This window comes from Asparagus officinalis, chromosome 7 (genome assembly GCF_001876935.1).
Source record: "Asparagus officinalis chromosome 7, Aspof.V1, whole genome shotgun sequence".
Lineage (NCBI taxonomy): Eukaryota > Viridiplantae > Streptophyta > Magnoliopsida > Asparagales > Asparagaceae > Asparagus > Asparagus officinalis.
In genome coordinates, this window is record NC_033800.1 from 27,890,112 (window position 1) to 27,909,980 (window position 19,869).

The following is a 19,869-nucleotide window of genomic DNA, read 5'->3' on the forward strand; positions in this document are numbered from 1 at the left end:
AAAATTACTCAATAGTGGACTTTTAGAGGGTTTGAAAACATAGAGAATCACTTGTCAAATGAGTAATATTTTACGTATCAAAATTTACAATTGTTTTCGAATGAAGTGGACAAGGTAAAACTTCTTATCCTAGTTAAAACAGTTTACAAATTTTTCATTTTTCATTATTTTTATCAGATACCGAGTCAAAATAAATCTTTGAATCCATTAAACTGTTGAAATACGTTTAAAATACTTCATCAAAAACTTTCAAATAAAGCACTACCCACAATTATTTGAAACTGCATGAGAGCCAAATTCACTTTTTATATTTTATATAAAATCAAATTTTCTTTTTATATCTTATACGTGGTTAACATCGTATTATAGGATAGACCATAACAGAAATAGATGAAATCACATTTAACTTTCATATACACGAAAAATAATAGACTGTTTATTTTTCAAGCACAAGATTATTCAAACATAGTACTATGTACTCATACAATTATATATTGTAAAAATACTAGTGAGAAATGAACTCACTTCTAGTGGTTACGACTTTCTCAAACTATTATTTTCCTGAATATCAACCAGAACCTATAATGTAAATATATAAAACTAATATCAATTATAGGTAAATCAATTCATAATTTAAAGCTAAATAAATTCAAATATAACCAATAATAATTAAAATCTACGATACATATGAGCTTATTGCTAACTTTAGCACTTTATCAAAATTTTATAACTCTCATATACTAGCTTCTGGACTTCCTAATAATTTATGATGAGGTAGAGGGTTATAGGGAATTTATCAAGTCTAAAAGTTATCTTTTATTCTTCAGATTGGATTTGTTCGCAAACTGAGTAAATGACAGGGCCTAACAGAGATTTTCCAGTCATTTTTATATTTAGACCTATATACAACCTAAAAAACTTTCAGGGGTCCCAAAGAAAATATGCTATTTAACTATATTTCTCCTTTCTCTCTCCTCTATCTCTTCTTCAACCTCCGTTCTCTTCTCTGTTCGTTTCTTTTTTTTCCCTCGCTTGGACATCAGAGGCATCTCTCTCTTTCTCTCGTCCTCTCCCTCTCTAGCCCTAGTGGTAGGATTGCAGCAGGAGATTACTGGCGACCAAGAGCGGCCGACGACCAGGAGCTGCCGACGACAAGACCGCAGCTGGATCTAGGGTTAGTATTTTCTTTTCTCTCTCTTTTTTCTTAAGAAATCAATTAAATCTCATGAAATTAAGAAATCAACAAAGAGAAGGGTTTATACCTTTGGGTTAACTTACATTTTAGATGAAATTCTCTCTTTTCCTTTCCCTTTCACTATCTCTTTCCTATTCTTCTTCTTCTTTTATTTTTTTTAACCCTAATTTCTCCCCTTTTCCTCCTCTTTAGTACTGTTGGGAGGCGGTGAAAAGAATTACAGCCATGATGAGCGGTGTAAAAATCACTGACATGTGATATATATATATATATATACTGGGCTATTACAGATATTCTTTTCTTTTCCTCTGTGGAGTATTATTTCTATTAGAACAACCCACATCTATGTGTTGTTTTGATCTATACATGTGAAAAATCGTGCAGCATTTGAATTCCCATTATATGGATCACAGCGTGCAGCATTCATGCTGAAGGATGCATATTCTTTTCTTTAAAATGGGAAATAGAGTAATTTTCATTAACCGGAATTAAAGAGTACATTATCCATGGTTAACCTCGCACTCAAAAAATTAGGGGTCTTATCCAACCAAGACACGGAGCTGAGCTAGAGCATGAGGCACCATACTGTCTGCTCTTCCAATGCGATTAAAAGAGAAGGATCGGAAAGTCTTAGCTAGTTTTATAGCCGTATCCACAACATGCCCATAATGTTTAGCACAACTTTCACCCGTCTGCGACTCGAACACTACTTCAAGAGCATCATATTCAACTTCAATTGTATGAAGGAGATACATGTTCTTCAAAAGATGATATCTGACGACAAATGAAAACTTACAAGTTAGAAAATGTGAATTCCAAGTCCCTGCGTCTTGGAAAGTCAATTAACAAATACTGGTTTAACATAAATTTTTCTATGCGCTATCTTTATTTTTTTACAAATATGAAGCACGACAAGTGTTAAATTATGCTTTAGTGGAGATCAATATGCTTGTATATAGAACAGTATACTTCGCGTTCCTTCTCTGGTAGTTGGTTTGTCTCCGTGTACGTATATAAAAATTTAGTTACATAAGGATTGATCACAAAACAACTACAGTTATAACATTAATATATTTTTACATTTTTCTATAATATTCTAACGTATAATTATTGTTAATATGAAGTGTGTGTTGTGGGCGGCCGAAGCTCGAAACCACACGAACAAGAACGAGATAAATCACAACCAATAAGCCAAACACAATACCACAGCAAGACAAACGAATTTTACGTGGTTCGGCAAGTTGTCTACGTCCACGGGGAAAGGAGGGGGGAGTTCTTACTATTAGAAATCAAGAGAATACAAATAGGGTTAGAAATCTCACCAAATAAACCCTAAAACAAAGCCTCTAGATCTCTTACAACTCTTCCACAATTGGATGCAACAATCCCCTCTCAAAAGCTACTCAGAACGTCCTTTCTTAACCCTAATTGCTTAGGATTAAGATTATATATCAACTCAGAATGAAACGGGTCAGAAAACCAAACTCAACTGCAGACCCGACTCACAGTCGATCGCAGAACCACGCGCGGTCTACCGGATCCAACGACCGAGACTAAAAAACCCTATAGGGTTTTCCCGGTTGACAGCAGAACCCATCACGGTCGACCGCGAAAAGTCTAGAGACTTTTCTCAGTCGTGTGCACATTTACGGTTGACCATTGCGTCATCCGAGGTTGATCGTGAAACTGCCAGAATATCTCCTGATGTTTTTCCTGCGGTCTTCGTCGTTGTGCTCGCCATTTCTTCAATTCTCCACATCGGTGAACGTTTCTACCAGAACTGTGCCGATACCAAAACATCCAAATGTCACACTTGTGACGTCCAGGATGAAGTGAAAACAACCCACTTTAATGGATTCAATCCATAACAAGTCGGGAACCCAAACGAGATCTCAAACAATCTCCCTCATGGAAATCAACAAATTCAACCAGCTGCATCAAACATGACTGCCTACATATCCTCTTGCCCAAGGAATCAAGCCGAACATAGTTCACCCAAATGACCTCCAAAGGCCCTCAACACTGAGAATGTTCAATAGCTTCAAACAATGACTAAATTTCACATCTGAAACAACTTTGGTCAACATATCTGCAGGATTGTCCTTCATGTGGATCTTCTCTAATATGACGTCTCCATCATCTAATACATCACGAATAAAGTGGAATATGACATTTATATGCTTTGTGTGTGCATGATAAACCTGATTCTTTACCAAATAGATAGCCGACATGCTATCACAATATACCCGAAGGGTCTCCTATGCAATCACCAAGCCCTCCAACAGTCCACGCAACCACAAAGCCTACTTAACAGCTTCAGTCACCGCCATATACTCCGTCTCTGTACTAGAGAGAGCAACTATAGACTGAAGTGTACATCTCCAACAAACCGGTGCTCCTGCCAATGTAAACACATATCTTGAAGTAGACCGACACTTGTCAAGATCCCCCATATAGTCTGAATCCATGTAACTAATACAATCCTGCCCATTCTTCTCACTCTTCTGGAAAATCAATCCAACATCCACGATACCTTTAATATACCGTAGAATCCACTTCACAGCCTCCCAATGACCCTTCCTGGGGTCGTGCATGTACTTCGATACCATGCTCACGGCCTGTGACAAATCTGGCCTCGTATACACCATCGCATACATCAAGCTACCTACTACACTGATATATGAAACATTCGACATGTAATCTCTGTCCTCAACTGAAACATGTGACATATTAGCTGAAAGCTTGAAGTGGGGAGCCAATAGAGTGCTAACTACTTTTTTATTACCATCAAAGCTGAATTTCTTCAACATTTTCTACAAGTAACTCCTCTGTGTAAGCTTCAATCTCCCCTTCACCCCGTTTCTCTCGATCTCCATACCCAATATCTTCTTTTCTTCTTCATGATCCTTCATCTCAAACTCGGATGACAGCCCCTCTTTCAACTTTTGAATAGCCGAAGAATTCCTGGAAGCAATAAGCATATCGTTAACATATAAAAGCAAATATATGTAGCCGAAGAATTCCTGGAAGCAATAAGCATATCGTTAACATATAAAAGCAAATATATGTGCTCACCATCCTGTAGCTTGTAAAAGCAAATATATGTGCTCACCATCCTGTAGCTTGTGCATGTAAACACATGGGTCATATGGGCTTCTTGTGTACCCATGGCCAATCATAAAGCTGTCGAATCTCTTGTACCACTGTCGCGACGATTGCTTCAATCCATAAAGAGACTTCTTCAGCTTACACACCAAATTTTCTTTTCCTGTAGCTTTGAATCCTAAGGGTTGCGTCATGTAGATCTCCTCATCTAAATCTCCGTGTAGAAAGGCTGTCTTAACATCCATTTGGACCAAATCCAAATCCATCTGTGCCACCAATTTTAATAAAATCCGAATTGACGAATGCTTCACAACGGGTGAAAATACATCGTTGTAATCAATGCTCTCAACCTGTGCATATCTCTTGGCAACTAATCTGGGTTTGTACCTAATGTCTCAAATAGAAGATCCCTCTTTCTTCGCATATACCAATTTGCAACCAATAGATTTCTTCCCCTTAGGTAGCCTTACAAGTTTTCAAGTGTCATTCTTCTGAAGAGATCGTATCTCCTTATCCATAGCTTCCCTCCACCTGATCAAATTGGGGCTAGACTCTGTCTCCCTGAATGTGGATGGAATCATATCATCAACGACCTCCACTAATAATACATATGCGATCATAACATCATTATACCTAGCTGGCCAACGAATCACCCTTCTAGGTCTATTCGCTGCAATAGACTCCTAAAGATGACTCTGCTCTTGAGCCTCACAATCCACTGTATCCTCTATCTGCCCGGCTGTCATCCCATCTCCTCCCAATGTCACCTCTGTAGGAGCCTTAATAGATACAATGCTATCACGAGTGGGTGGAGTCACATCATTCTCCACCTGCTACGATATCTCTCGAATCTGGTCTTCCTCCACCTGCCGAGGAACCTGAAGTCTTATCATGTGTTAGACCCTAGAGGGGGGGTGATTAGGGTCTTATGCTAATCTAATCTGATTTTATGCCAATTAAAACTTATTAACAAGTTATCCTAGCAAGAATGAAATACAATAAGATATGTAAGCTAGGATAAACAATATGAGCAAAAAGAATATATCCTATATGATAAAATTATATGCAAGGATATATAAACTAGCACAAGATGATATATCCTACCAAAGAGATATACAATATGATATATGTAAGGATATGCAAACACAAGGGTAACATAAACAAATGAAATAGTGGATGAAATAACAATGAGCAATGCACAATTGGCGATATGAGCAATAAGCACAAATATGAATGAACGCCAAAGCACACTCAAACACACAATATGATCACGGAGTTCGGACCTTCCGTCCTACGTCTCCGCTCCCCACTCCCGGGGAGAAATCCATTATCACAACCGGGTTTTCTACGCTCACCCGAATAACGTTTACACCTCACAGTTTCGGCTTTCAACGCTCACCGATCAACGTCACTCCTCACAATCGGTTTTCTAGTTCACCGAAAACTTCACCACACACTCGGTTTCTAGCTCACCGAAAACCTTACAACACTCACAATGTAACAAATACAATAATTGATTGTTTTCTAATATGGATGAGAATACAATGAAAGCTCACACTCAATGTTACAAACTCTCACCACCCTAATATACTATGTATGATACTATGTATGCAAATACAATAAGTTCAAGTGGGTGTGTGTAACAATGAGATATAAATAAAAACTTAACTCAATAAGAACTAGCAATAAGATTGATATGAAATACAATAGTAGAAATGCTAGGAAATAGAGTTAAGGAAACTTCTCTAAAAACACAAAGAGAGGATGAGAGGATATTGAAGATGAATTCCTCAACAGATGATGCAAACTCTTTTTTGTAACAGCAAACCCCAAAAACAAACTAAACAAACTTAAACTCATTTAAAACTTGTTAAAACATTCTCTTGGTTGCTGAGATAGAAGGGGGTTTAGGGGTTTATATAGGAAGAGGAAACAACAGCAAAAACCCCAAACAAATGATAAAAAAGCCCCAGCCAACGGTAACAAGAAATATACGTTGGAACAGAACTGACAGATCGGTGGTCGACCGAAAATATTCGCGGTCGACCGCGAACCAGATCTGAAACTGAGAATACACGCAGAACTTCGTTGGTCGACCGGTGCGGTTGACCGATGGAAATTTCAATCTCTCGGTCTACCGCGACGGTCGACCGACAAACTCTCTGCTGCCCACTGACCAATGAACACATGAGCGGTCGACTGGAGCGGTCGACCGAAATCTGATACTACAGAAAACTGGTTCTGAAAACTGTTTTTCTGATTTTAAAACACTGTTTAAAAATATCAAATAAATTCTAAAAAATGTAAAACTTTGGGGAATGATTGTAGACATGATAATAAACACGCTACAACGACTGGTTTCCAAAAATGACTTCCCAAATGAAAAATATCATCATTTTACAAAATAGTCCAAAATATGACAATGTAAACATGTGAATTTTGACATTTTGGCTAAACCATGTTCTAAAACTATGCATAATAATTATATAGACTTAATAAGATATGTATATGATTATTGCTAAGTCCAAAAACTAAGAATATGACATTTTCACAAATACATTAGAGAATGAAACATAGGAGTATGAAAATATATTTGTTTCATATCTAAGTAGTTAAACCAAATCACAATAATAAATATGAAATATGTAATTTCATATTTATAAACATGAAAACCAAAACTTGTGTTGTATATATATATATGACTACATATATATACAAGGAAACCAATAAAAATGTGTGTGTATAGATAATTGAGCTTAGAGTACTTAACACACATAATATAAATCCTAAACTACATTACCCAAGCAATCTTGATCTTCCATTGTGCTCACTTGGTTTACAACATGCGGTAATGAAGCTTTGAACTTAGATCTTTACTTTGAATTGCGATTTACTTCATCGACATTCCGCCAACCTCCTTTGGATATCATCCGTTGAAAGCTCTATTCCATCCATCCCTCCAACTACGTTTGTTGTCTATAATAAATAAAAGAAAAACAGCAAATACTAGGACAAAACAATATTAGTGGGGCTAAAATTGTTTTGTTTAACCATCATCAAAACAAAGAAGGCCCAAACAATCTCCTCTTTTTTTGATGATGACAAAAACAATTTACAAAAAGAAATATACTGCATGAAGGAAATGAATATTATAATTATAATTCACATGCATATAAATAAGGAAATGTATACTCACAATATTTCTCCCCCTTTGACAACATCAAAAAGGGGACAAATGAATTAAGAGAGCGAAAGCTCCCCCTATCAATAAGCATAGGTGAGTATGAAGCAAATATAGGGATTGCTCCCCCTATCAAAATGCCATATAAAATATATGCAATGAAGACTAAGGCAAAAACATGTGAGCAAGCATAGATGGAAAAAAATGCTAAAACACAACTCACATACATAAAGACAATGAGAACATATATAATATATCAAGGTGAAAAGATAGTGTCTCATATCAAAGAACATAAAAACCATTTGTATAGGTAGATTTATGAAATCAAAAGAAGAGAAACATGAGAATCATGCATAAAGTTTTCAAATGAAAACAAATCAACCAAAAGAAATCATAAATCAAAGTTTAAATCCAAAAACGATGTTTGATCAATCAAGAAAATTTTCTTTGTGGGATTTGATCAAACCACATATGGAATACATTATAAGGCACAAATAGATGATCCATAAGCACAAACACATAAATATCATCATATAAATGAAATATAATAAATTCAAAGCAATAATTCAAAATAAAATCTTTGATAAAAGAATTTCAAGAGAGGCAACAACATATCAAGCTCTTAAGCTTGTTCCAATCCATATAATCATTCTAGCATCCGGTAAACATGATTTAGGAATAAACACCCAATAAATCCAGAGGGTTATATAAATACAAACCTCTCATCAAAATCAAAACTAGGAATTATGAAAACAAAAGAATTTGACCAATAAAAGGAATTGTTTTCTTAAAAGTTTAAAATACATTTTTCAAAACCAAGAAAAAGGAAAATAAAAACTCTAAAATTCTTGGTTTAAAAATTAAATTTGTTTTGGTACCCAAGAACTCTTGGTACCAAAAGATTTAGGAATATGACCCCTATCATTCAAGCTCAAAGCCCTAGGGTTATAAACCCATTTGGGCGTATTTAGTGCACGGGTCCGGTCATAGCAATAATTATGTAAATGACCCATTCAATTGCAATAAGTGTAATGAAGAGGATGCATTTGGTTATGTTGACCATGTGGATGTGCATGAGGAACATTTGCATGTAAAGATGGTCTTTTAAGATTATTTTACAAATGAGAAACATTTTGAAATAATGTTGGTCTACTTGAAATATTTTGCGATTTAGAAACTTTTCGCAAATCAAAACAAAACTTGGCTAAGTGACCAACTCTACCACAAAAATCACAATGATACACATTAGCATGCTTATGATGAACAATGGGTGCATGTGTGTGTACATGTGATGAAGAAGAAGCCTTATGAGATGCACAAGAAGGATTAATATTCTTATGTTTTTGTGCATTATAGCAAAACTTAGCTAAATGGCCTTTACGACCACAAATGGAGTACTTATAATTAAGTTTTACTATACAAGTGTGCAAAGTGTAAGGGTTTAGAAGTTGTAGTACTAGACTTTGCACCCAAGTCCATAAGTTTCTTATTATCTATAATGCATGTTTTAAGGGTTGAATCTAAAGATGATATTCGGTTTTTCACAAGATTCAATTCATTATTGGTCACAACATCATTGATAACAGAAGTAGAGCATATATGGTTATTCTTAAAAGAATCAAATTCATTTCTAATGAATTCTACTTCTAGCATGACATCTTTATTAGCATGAGTTAAGCTAGAAATGGATGAAGTCAATTTTTCATTTTCTAATTTTAACATATCATTAATTTCTTTAAGGCCAACATTTTCTTGAGAAATGATATCAAACTTGGAGACTAGCTTCTCATGATCGTATTTTAAACTAACATGCTTGCTTTTAAGATCAATAAAATTATTTTGCAATTTAGTGTAGGCATGCGATAATTTCTCATATGCATAAGCGAGTTCATCAATAAATAAATCATTTTCGGAATCGGAATCGCTTACTACACAAGAGTTATCCTCTTGTGGCCGTGTGCATGATGCTCCACATGAACTTGAAGAAGAATCCTCCAAAGCTTGTCGTATCTCCTCCAAGTCCCCTTGATGTGCTTCTATAAATTTCCAAAGTTTGTAAGCACTATCAAAATGAACAAACTTGTTAGACATATATGAATTAAAAGCATTTAGCAAATATTCTAATAAAATATTGTTCATCGTAAACATACGATGATCATTCTTATTCCACTTGGATTTCTCTGAAGTGGGCACAATATAAGCATCATCTATAATTTCCCATAAATCAAAGTTTCTAGATTCAACAAATATTTTAAATTTAGAGCACCATTGAGCATAAGGGAAATTAATGAATTTAGGAGCAACATTTGAATCATAACCTAAACGAAACATATTCATATTCATGATATATATATATGAAAATATGCAAGCAAGACAAAAGTAATCATAACTAGATTAGCACAAATAAGATAACTTGGATCTTTAACTCAAGGCGGTTAGTCCTTAAATCAAAGAGCACCAAGCTCTGATACCAATTGTTAGACCCTAGAGGGGGGTGATTAGGATCGTATGCTAATCTAATCTGATTTTATGCCAATTAAAACTCATTAACAAGTTATCCTAGCAAGAATGAAATACAATAAGATATGTAAGCTAGGATAAACAATATGAGCAAAAAGAATATATCCTATATGATAAAATTATATGCAAGGATATATAAACTAGCACAAGATGATATATCCTACCAAAGAGATATACAATATGATATATGTAAGGATATGGAAACACAAGGGTAACATAAACAAATGAAATAGTGGATGAAATAACAATGAGCAATGCACAATTGGCGATATGAACAATAAGCACAAATATGAATGAACGCCAAAGCACACTTAAACACACAATATGATCACGGAGTTCGGACCTTCCGTCCTACGTCTCCGCTCCCCACTCCCGGGGAGAAATCCACTATCACAACCGGGTTTTCTATGCTCACCCGAATAACGTTTACACCTCATAGTGTCGGTTTTCAACGCTCACCGATCAACGTCACTCCTCACAATCGGTTTTCTAGTTCACTGAAAACTTCACAACACACTCGGTTTCTAGCTCATCGAAAACCTTACAACACTCACAATGTAACAAATACAATAATTGATTGTTCTCTAATATGGATGAGAACACAAAGAAAGCTCACACTCAATGTTACAAACTCTCACCACCCTAATATACTATGTATGCAAATACAATAAGCTCAAATGGGTGTGTGTAACAATGAGATATAAATAAAAACTTAACTCAATAAGAACTAGTAATAAGATTGATATGAAATACAATAGTAGAAATGCTAGTAGAAATGCTAGGAAATAGAGTTAAGGAAACTTCTCTAAAAACACAAAGAGAGGATGAAAGGATATTGAAGATGAATTCCTTAATAGATGATGCAAACTCCTCTTTGTAACAGCAAACCCTAAAAACAAACTAAACAAACTTAAACTCGTTTAAAACTTGTTAAAACATTCTCTTGGTTGCTGAGATAGAAGGGGGTTTGGGGGTTTATATAGGAAGAGGAAACAACAGCAAAAACCCTAAACAAATGATAAAAAAGCCCCAGCCAATAGTAACAAGAAATAGCCGTTGGAACAGAACTGACAGATCGGCGATCGACCGAAAATATTCACGGTCGACCGCGAACCAGATCTAAAACTGAGAATACACACAGAACTTCGTCGGTCGACCGGTGCGGTCGACCGATGGAAATTTCAATCTCTCGGTCCACCACGACGGTCGACCGACAAACTCTCTGCTGCCCACTGACCAATGAACACATGAGCGGTCGACCGGAGCGGTCGACCAAAATCTGATACTACAGAAAACTGGTTCTGAAAATTGTTTTTTTGATTTTAAAACACTGTTTAAAAATATCAAATAAATTCTAAAAAATATAAAACTTTGGGGAATGATTGTAGACATGATAATAAACACGCTACAATATGAAGATAATAAACCATGTTTTGAAACTATGCATAATGATTATATAGACTTAATAAGATATGTATATGATTATTGCTAAGTCCAAAAACTAAGAATATGACATTTTCACAAATACATTAGAGAATGAAACATAGGAGTATGAAAATATATTTGTTTCATATCTAAGTAGTTAAACCAAATCACAATAATAAATATGAAATATGTAATTTCATATTTATAAACATGAAAACAAAAACTTGTGTTGTATATATATGTGACTACATATATATAAAAGGAAACCAATAAATGTGTGTGTATATGATATCGAGCTTAACGTACTTAACACACATAATATAAAATCTATACTAAGTTACCCAAGCTTGATCTTGATCTTCATTGTAGCTCAACTTGGTACACATGCGGATGAAGCTTGAACTTGATCTTTAACTTTGAATTGCATTACTTCACTGACATTCCGCCAACCTCCTTTGGATATCATCGTTGAAGCTCTATTCCATCCATCCTCCAACTATGTTGTTTGTCTATAATAAATAAGAAAACACAAATACTTGACAAACAATATTAGTGGTAAATTGTATGTTAAACATCATCAAAACAAGAAGGCCAACATCATGTACGCCTCATCAAATTATGTGAAATCCTTACTAATAACTATCTTCTTGTCCTGTGGATCCCATAACTTAAAGCCTTTAACCCCATATCTAAATTCCATAAAAACTACCTTCCTTGTCCTCAGATTCAATTTACCATCACTAACATGATAATAAGCAGGACACCCAAATATCTGAAGTGACTCATAGTCACTAGCTACCGAACCAGACCAACGCTCCAAAGGAGTCTTCCCCTATATCGCAATGCACAACAACCTATTAATGAGATGACTCACATAAACCAACGTATCGGTCTAAAAGGATCTAGGCAATCCATTCTGTGTTATCATATATCACACCTTCTCCAGCAAGGTACGGTTTAATCTCTCAGCCATCACATTCTATTGCGGTATCTCTAGAACTGTGAAGTATCGCTTAATACCGTGATCCTAATAAAATTGCAGAAACGGATCACTTTTATACTCTCCACCGTTATCTAAACGTAGAGTCTTCACTTTTTTACCTGTCTACAGCTCCACTTTCTTCTTCCACTCTACAAAAATATCCAGGACCTCATGTTTATATTTCATAGGGTATACCCAATTCCTCCTGGAATAGTCATCAATAAAAGTGATAAAATAGTTGGCCCCACTAAGTAATATGTTCTTGGAAGGGCCCCAAATATTTATGTGAACGTAATCTAATATACCTTGGGTGTTGTGAATAGCGGTGTCAAACTTCACTCCAGTCTTCTTCCCAAGTACACAATGCTCACACAACTCCATCTTGCAGGTCTTAGCACCTTTCAATAGTCCCTGTTTTGCTAATGACTGCAGAGACTTATCACCTATGTATTCTAATCTCATATGTCATAGGGTGGTAGTATCCTCCTCTGTAGTGATAGAAGATGCCAGACCCCGTGTAACTATCTTTTCCTTCAAGTAGTATAGGTTGTTTTCTCTAACACCTTGCATCACCAACATAGAACCACTCGTGACCTTCACGGTAGCATCCTCTAAGATCACCCGATAACTAGCTGCCTTCAAAGTACCAAGAGAAATGATTCCCTTTGTCAACTACGGCACAAACCTCACTTCTTTCAACTCGCTCATCACACCGTCATGCATCCTAATCCGGACTAAACCAATACCACCAATAGGGCATATGTGGTCATTTTCCATAAGCATGACATCCCCTCCTTCTAGCTCCTCAAAGCCGGAGAACCAATCCCTCCTAGGGCAAATATGATATGTGGCTCCCGAATCCAATATCCACTCTGTAGAGTCGGTATAGCAAACCGACTATAGTGTAGGGCATGAATAGCCCGAAGAATCTGAATCTGAATGTTCGCCAACACCTTTTGCAACATTCACTTCTGAAGCTTGTACAACTTTCCCTTTGTTCTTCCCGACTTTATCCTTCCACTTTAGGCAGTCAATCTTCCAATGTCCTTTTTCTTTATAATATCGATATTGATTTCTACCAACATTCTTAAAGGCACCTCTGTTCTTCAATTTTGAGCGGTTGACTTGGCGATGGTTTGGACTATGACCTCGAACTGCTAATGCATCTCTTAATGCCTTCTCGGAGGGTTCGCCAACACTCTTCCTTAACTCATAATTCATCAAAGCTGAGGTCACATCCTTATAGCTAATAGTAGTTCTTCCGTTGATCATAGTGAGAACGAACTACCATAATCAACCTCGGGTAATGAACACAAAAGTAGCATCACTTTGTCTTCATCCTCAACCATGATGTACACATTGACCATATCTAAAAGTAGCTTCGTGAAATTATTTACAAGCTCCCTAATGGAAACTCCCCTCTTCATCTTGAATTAGTAAAACCTCTTCTTCAAGTGAAGCCATCTCAATGCTCTTCGTAAGATACTTCTCATTGAGCGTTTCTCACATTCTCTTCGCCGACGTTTCGTCCATCATGTCATAAATAAGATCTGACGTTAAGCATGACCGAATAACTCCACAAGCCTTACTATTCATCTTCTTCCAAACATTATCCTCCATGGCAGCGGGTTTCTCTTGTAACTCAGGAGTCTCCTAAAAATTCTATGCATCCAATGCATCCATCACCTGGCATCTCCATAAACCAAAATTTATCTTGCCATCAAACTTCGGAATATCAATCTTGGTGTTATTGATGTTCAGACTCTGTATCGCCTTCGTAGGAGACAAACTTGATGTGCTTGCTTCTCCCTTGTTGTCGATCTAACTCTTCAAATTGGAATCATTCACCGACTCCTTCGAAAAAGCCTTTAGCCAAATCTGAAGCTCTGATACCACTTGTTGTGTACGGCAGAAGCTCAAAACCACACGAACAAGAATGAGATAAATCACAATTAATAAGCTAAACACAATACCATAGCAAGACAAATGAATTTTACATGGTTCGACAAATTATTTACGTCGGGGGGGGGGGGGGGGGGGAGTTCTTACTATTAGAAATTAAGAGAATACAAATAGGGCTACAAATCTCACCACATAAACCCTAAAACAAAGCCTCTAGGTCTCTCACAATTCTTCCATAATTGGATGCAGCAACCCCCTCTCAAAGACTGCTCAAAATGTACTTGCTTAACCTTAATTAATTAGGATTAAGATTATATATCAACTCAGAACGAAACGGGTCAGAAAACCAAACTCAACTGTAGACTCGACTCGCGGTCGACCGTAAAACCACGTGCGGTCGACCGGATCCAACGACCGAGACTAAAAAAACCCCTACAGGGTTTTTCTGGTTGATCGCAGAACCCACGCGGTCGACTGTGAAAAGTCCAGAGACTTTTCTCAGTCATGTGCACGTTTGCGGTCGACCGTCGCGTCATCCGAGGTTGACCGCGACTCCTTGCTCTCTTCTCTAAAAATAAAATATATGCAGTTCGTATGCATTTACAGGTTGGAGCACTTGGTAAACTGTAGAAGATCACAACACAATCTCTCTCGCGCAGATCCTACTCTAGATGCAAATTGATATTTAAAAGTTCTTTAATTATGGAAGAAGCTTTGGAGTTTTCTTTTGATGAAACGATTGGCTAAATTAAATAGGCAAATTATGCTTCATTATCCCACGTATAGTTCTCATGCAACTTTGTACGTTAATTAGGGCTTCATCCTTGTAAGGGGAATTAAAGTATTTATTGTTCCTTGAATTTCATGCTTTTATTTTTTTTGGTCACGCCCAGGTATATGATATGTTGGACTTGACGGTCTTACTTTGGGGCCAGGGTCAAAGTGAAAAATCTTCAAGGGGTTTAGTGGAATAAAAGAAGTTTATGGGGCTTATGTGCAGAAACCATCAAAGTTTAGGGGTTTAAGGGAATTAAAATACTTAAGGGGGTCATCTGCAAAACTAAGTTAAGGGTGTTTTCTGAAATCAACTCTTAAGTAAATGCATATCCTAGCACATCCACTTGCGTCAGCTTTGCTTAAATCCCCATCTAGAAGAAAGCTTCACCTGCCACTTCTGTTAGAATTACTCACCAGCTTAGAGCATCTCCAACCCAAAAACTTAAAATGGTGTAGTTTTTACACCAAGTTGGTATAGTTTTTACACCAAATCACTATTCCATCTCCAACCATTACATCAAATTTTACACCAAAAAGAATATTCATTTTATTTACAAACTATAAAATGGGATATAGTTAGAATATTTAATTTGTTATAACAAACTATAAGGACAAACTTGGGAAAAACCAAAATCTCCATATCTACAGTGTTACGTCAAATCTGGCGTAACACTATAGCACATCATCAAAATGGCGCTGAATTTGCAATCCGGTTGGAGGAAGATTTGGCGCAGTTTTTGCTCCATTTTAGGTTTTTGGAGTTGGGTTGGAGATGCTGTTAGATTGTTCTAGAACAACGTTCTAGAACTCCTTTCTAGTAACGTCGTACAAAATATCTATCAAGAAGTTTCTAGGAAGATTCAAGTGTATGGCTAGTATTTATTTTTCTAGAAACTTCTTAGTAATGTATGACTAGGATTCAGGGGCGGACCCATGCCTGTTCAAACTGGTTCAGCCACCTCATATTTATAAGTTTTCTATATATATTATACATATCTGTTAGTAAACATAAGTGACTTATAGCCCAGCGGTACTAGTGTTGCCTCTATCTTCTAAGAGGTCACAGGTTCGAAACTCCCAAAGCTTTCTTAGTTTGCTATTTACCAACCAAGTTCTCTACTTTATTTTCTTTCTTTTTTTACCTCCACCTTATTTTTTGCTTCTTTTCCTTTCAATGTATCCATTTATGAAGATAAGCCAAATAATTGTTTTTATATATCTACTTTTCTCCTATTTTCTTTATTTTTGCTTCTCTAAAAATAGTTTTTTGCTTTCTTACTAATTTTTTTTTTTACGTCTCCAATAGTAGTACTTGAAAAAATAAAATTTGAACCACCACATGATAGGGCGTGGATCCGCCACTGCTAGGATTAACTCTTCCACACACTTCCTAGCCCTCTTAAACAACTACAAATAGTGGTATTGAGCTCTCATTTGGGCAAGCAAGCAAGCAAGCAAGAAGTGAGCTTGAGAGTTTGAGTGTGTAGTGTAGGCTTGTGTTAGTGTCCACAAAAATAAAAGAGTTGTGTGAAAATGAGATGTTCTTGTAAGAGCAAGTGATGTACTCTCTAGTGTTCTATCAATAAAAGTTTCCTTTGTGTAGAGAGGTTGTATTCTACAAATCCCGTCAACTTCTTCCACTATCTTTCTATAAAGGTACAAGTCAGCTTAAGTTCATACTACGATGTCATTTGTAGCTTTTCAGTGACCTTTCTTGGTTTTTCAGACCAGTATTAATTCTTAATATGAAAGGATCAAGTAAAGTAAGGGTTCTATTTGAAAATTATAATCATGCATAATTGATTTCCATATGGTGTAGACCACATTCTATAAAAATCCCAGGTCTAGATTTGCAATTAGATTAGATGCTCCACTATTGATTTACTTTTCAGAGAACCGCATGTGACACTCAGTTTGTGAATAAAGCATGAATTGTAGAGTACCCTTTATGTCTAAAGAATTCCAAATTATTTTCTTAGAGAAGCATCTTCTTCTTTTCAACTAAAGAGTACTGTAATTTACATGTGTGATACAAACCCAATATAATATATCTCAATACACGGTTAGCGAAGGAGTTCTGACCTTGGATTTCTCATATAAATTGGGAGGATGATTGTCGTAGTGATGCAAAGTAGTTTGTTTCTGAGTTCTGGTTATGGCTAAGGTTTATCCTCGAGCACACCAGCTGTCTTCTCCTTCTTCCTTCTCTCCAGAGATACAAACTCTTACAATGTGGATGAAATCGCTCGTGTTCAATGGAAATGGATGCGCCATTTTTGATTCTGATGGCCGGATAGCCTATCGCGTTGATAACTATGCTTCGCAGTGCAGCGATGAGGTGTATCTAATGGATCATGACGGCAGGACTCTCAGTAAAATACTTAGAAAGGTAAACTTATGACAGGAATTAAATGTATTGCACGTCACTTAATTAGTAAATTGTTGACTAAGATTATTTGCTTATTGTACAGAAACTGAGAGTTCGTAGTCAATGGGAAGGATATCGATGTGATGGATCAATCGGAGAAGGGCAAGAACTCTGCTGGTTTAGAGCTCGAAAGGCCGGCAGGATATTGAGAGGAGAAAAGAATTTTGAAGCCAAAGTTACAGTTGGGAGTGGAAGTAGCTATAAGATTCTGGGTTCAGCGTGTAAGGGCGAGTACAAGATTTTGGACGTTGGAGGAGAGGCAGTAGCAGAGGTACGGACTGAGAACATCTTGTAAATTAGTATCAGAAAAATTGGTTTAAGTAAAAAAATTAAGCATTGGTGAGAGTTTTATTTGGTGATTTTCAGGTGAAGAGGAAGCATACAAGCTGTGGAGTTGCACTTGGAGAGGATGTGTTAACACTGATGATTGAGCCTAATCATGATCAGTTACTGATTATGTCACTCGCGATTGTTTGTGGACTCATCAACCACAGCATGTGATGTGATTCCCAGAAATAATACCCAGTTCTTTGTTGTGCTCCTGCTGCTGTTGCTGCTGTGCTGTTTTTTCATTGTGTGAACTGTTTGATTTTTTAATAATTTTTTTTGAGTTAACCAATAGCACGAGGCATTGGGATCAAACTCGCTACTCTTCTCATTCAGTTTTTGAGATGGAAACATCTTTCTTTGTTTGAAACAAGTCAGAAGAGTTTTTTTATTTTTATTTTTATTTTTTATGTGCATTAAGTTTCATAAATTCATCATGTACTGTCTTGAGGATTTGGCTATATACAAGTATTTGAGCAAAAAATTGTGGATTATACAACCTCTACCTATTGCTTCCAATTCTTTTGATGTGCTGTCATTATCAAATGTTCTGATTTAGTAGTCGACTCCAAATATTTGGGATGAAATCCTTTTTGTTGTTGTTAATGTTTTAATTAGATGTCTCGTATATAAAATCATAGTGATCACTCGCTTATAGTATTACATGTGTATATCGATGTAATTAGTTGCTCTTGATCCCTTGCACTAATAGCGCACCAAAGAAACAATTGCGATTGGATTAGTTCACAAATCCTAAGCCCACAAATTCAAATGTAAATATTTCTTTGCACATCATTAGGATTATGGACCAAAACCAATATTGGATACTTCTTCAGTACATTACAGCCTTGTAGAAAAACTGGTATGCTGTTAGATGTTATACATGTAAAGAAGCCAAAACAGTAAAATTCAAGTAACATATTTATGGAACTTTAAGCGAAGGCATTTTACTATCAACAAGGCTATTAGCTGATAACAAAATAAAAATCAATAAGTAAGAGAGTGTCAATCCAAAGTCCCTGCGTCTTGAAAAGAGTCATCAAAAATCAAATGCTAGTTCAACATAAAACAATCCTCGTGAAATCAATGATTAGTCATCGAAATGCGCGGGCGAGGCGAGGTAGAAGCTCCCGCATGTATGGACTCCAGCAGGCTAGTCCATCTTCCAACAGATATTAATGCCGATTAAAAGATATTAACAAATATATCCTAGTAAGATAGATATTCAATTGAATTAAAGCAAAGATATATTTGCAAAGGGCAAAATAAACAAGAAACAATATAAACAAATAGTGGACACAAAGAGCAAATCAAACACAATAATATGATCACGGAGTTCAGTCCTTCCGTCCTACGTCTTCGCTCCCCACTCCCGGGGAGAATCCACTATCACGACACACCCGGTTTGAAAGCCGGAAGTACTTCTCTACTCACTCGGTTTTCTAGTTCACCGAAAACACTACAAGACACTCACAATGTACATACACAAACTACAACCTCAAGTGTTGGTCCTAAAGTATCGCCTCCCTCAAGTGCTCGGCTTTACTACCTCTCACTAGGGTTTACTACTGACGCACTCCTCTTGGTATCGACTACGTCCTCACCATACACTCCTCTCAGTGTAAATGTGTATTATAAAATGATACTCTCACAATAAGGCTCAATTATAAGATTTGTTCTCTATAATAGATGAGAACACAATTTAGGCTCACTCTCACAATATCACAATCTCACAACTCAATATATAATGTATGAAATACTAAAAGCTCAAATGAGGATGTGTATGATAAAATGAGTTTAAATAAAATCTAACTCAATTAGCAAACTAGCAATATGAAAATCAGTAATAAAATTGCTAGAGAAAAGAGTTAGAAAAACTTTTCTATAAACACAATAAGAGGATGAAGAAGATTGATGATGAATTCCTCAATTGACGATGTAAGCTTCCTCTTTTGTAAACAAACACCAAACTCAAACTTGAGAAGAAACAAACTTTAAAACCCTTTAAAACTTGTTTTTAAAACTTT

The 19,869-nt window shown here is 36.3% G+C and overlaps 1 protein-coding gene across 3 annotated transcripts; it reads left to right on the plus strand.

The window, feature by feature from the left end:
- Window positions 1,004-18,358, plus strand: LOC109850212 (protein LURP-one-related 11-like). 3 transcript variants are annotated; one of them, XM_020420172.1, is made up of 4 exons: window positions 1,004-1,174; window positions 17,196-17,476; window positions 17,559-17,786; window positions 17,882-18,358. In XM_020420172.1, exons 2-4 carry the CDS (start codon window positions 17,243-17,245, stop codon window positions 18,014-18,016), a joined length of 597 nt encoding a protein of 198 aa, XP_020275761.1. In that variant the 5' UTR covers window positions 1,004-1,174; window positions 17,196-17,242; the 3' UTR covers window positions 18,017-18,358. The 3 variants fall into 3 exon arrangements, with proteins under 3 accessions (XP_020275761.1, XP_020275762.1, XP_020275760.1); XM_020420173.1 differs by having other exon boundaries at window positions 17,252-17,476; XM_020420171.1 differs by lacking the exon at window positions 1,004-1,174 and having other exon boundaries at window positions 16,351-17,476.

Excerpts from the sequence above, each read along its gene's own strand:
- LOC109850212 (XM_020420172.1), top strand. The coding sequence starts at position 17,243 with ATGGCTAAGGTTTATCCTCGAGCACACCAGCTGTCTTCTCCTTCTTCC. Across the intron at positions 17,477-17,558 it reads TCAGTAAAATACTTAGAAAG|AAACTGAGAGTTCGTAGTCA; the intron begins GTAAACTTATGA and ends CTTATTGTACAG. Across the intron at positions 17,787-17,881 it reads GAGGAGAGGCAGTAGCAGAG|GTGAAGAGGAAGCATACAAG; the intron begins GTACGGACTGAG and ends GGTGATTTTCAG.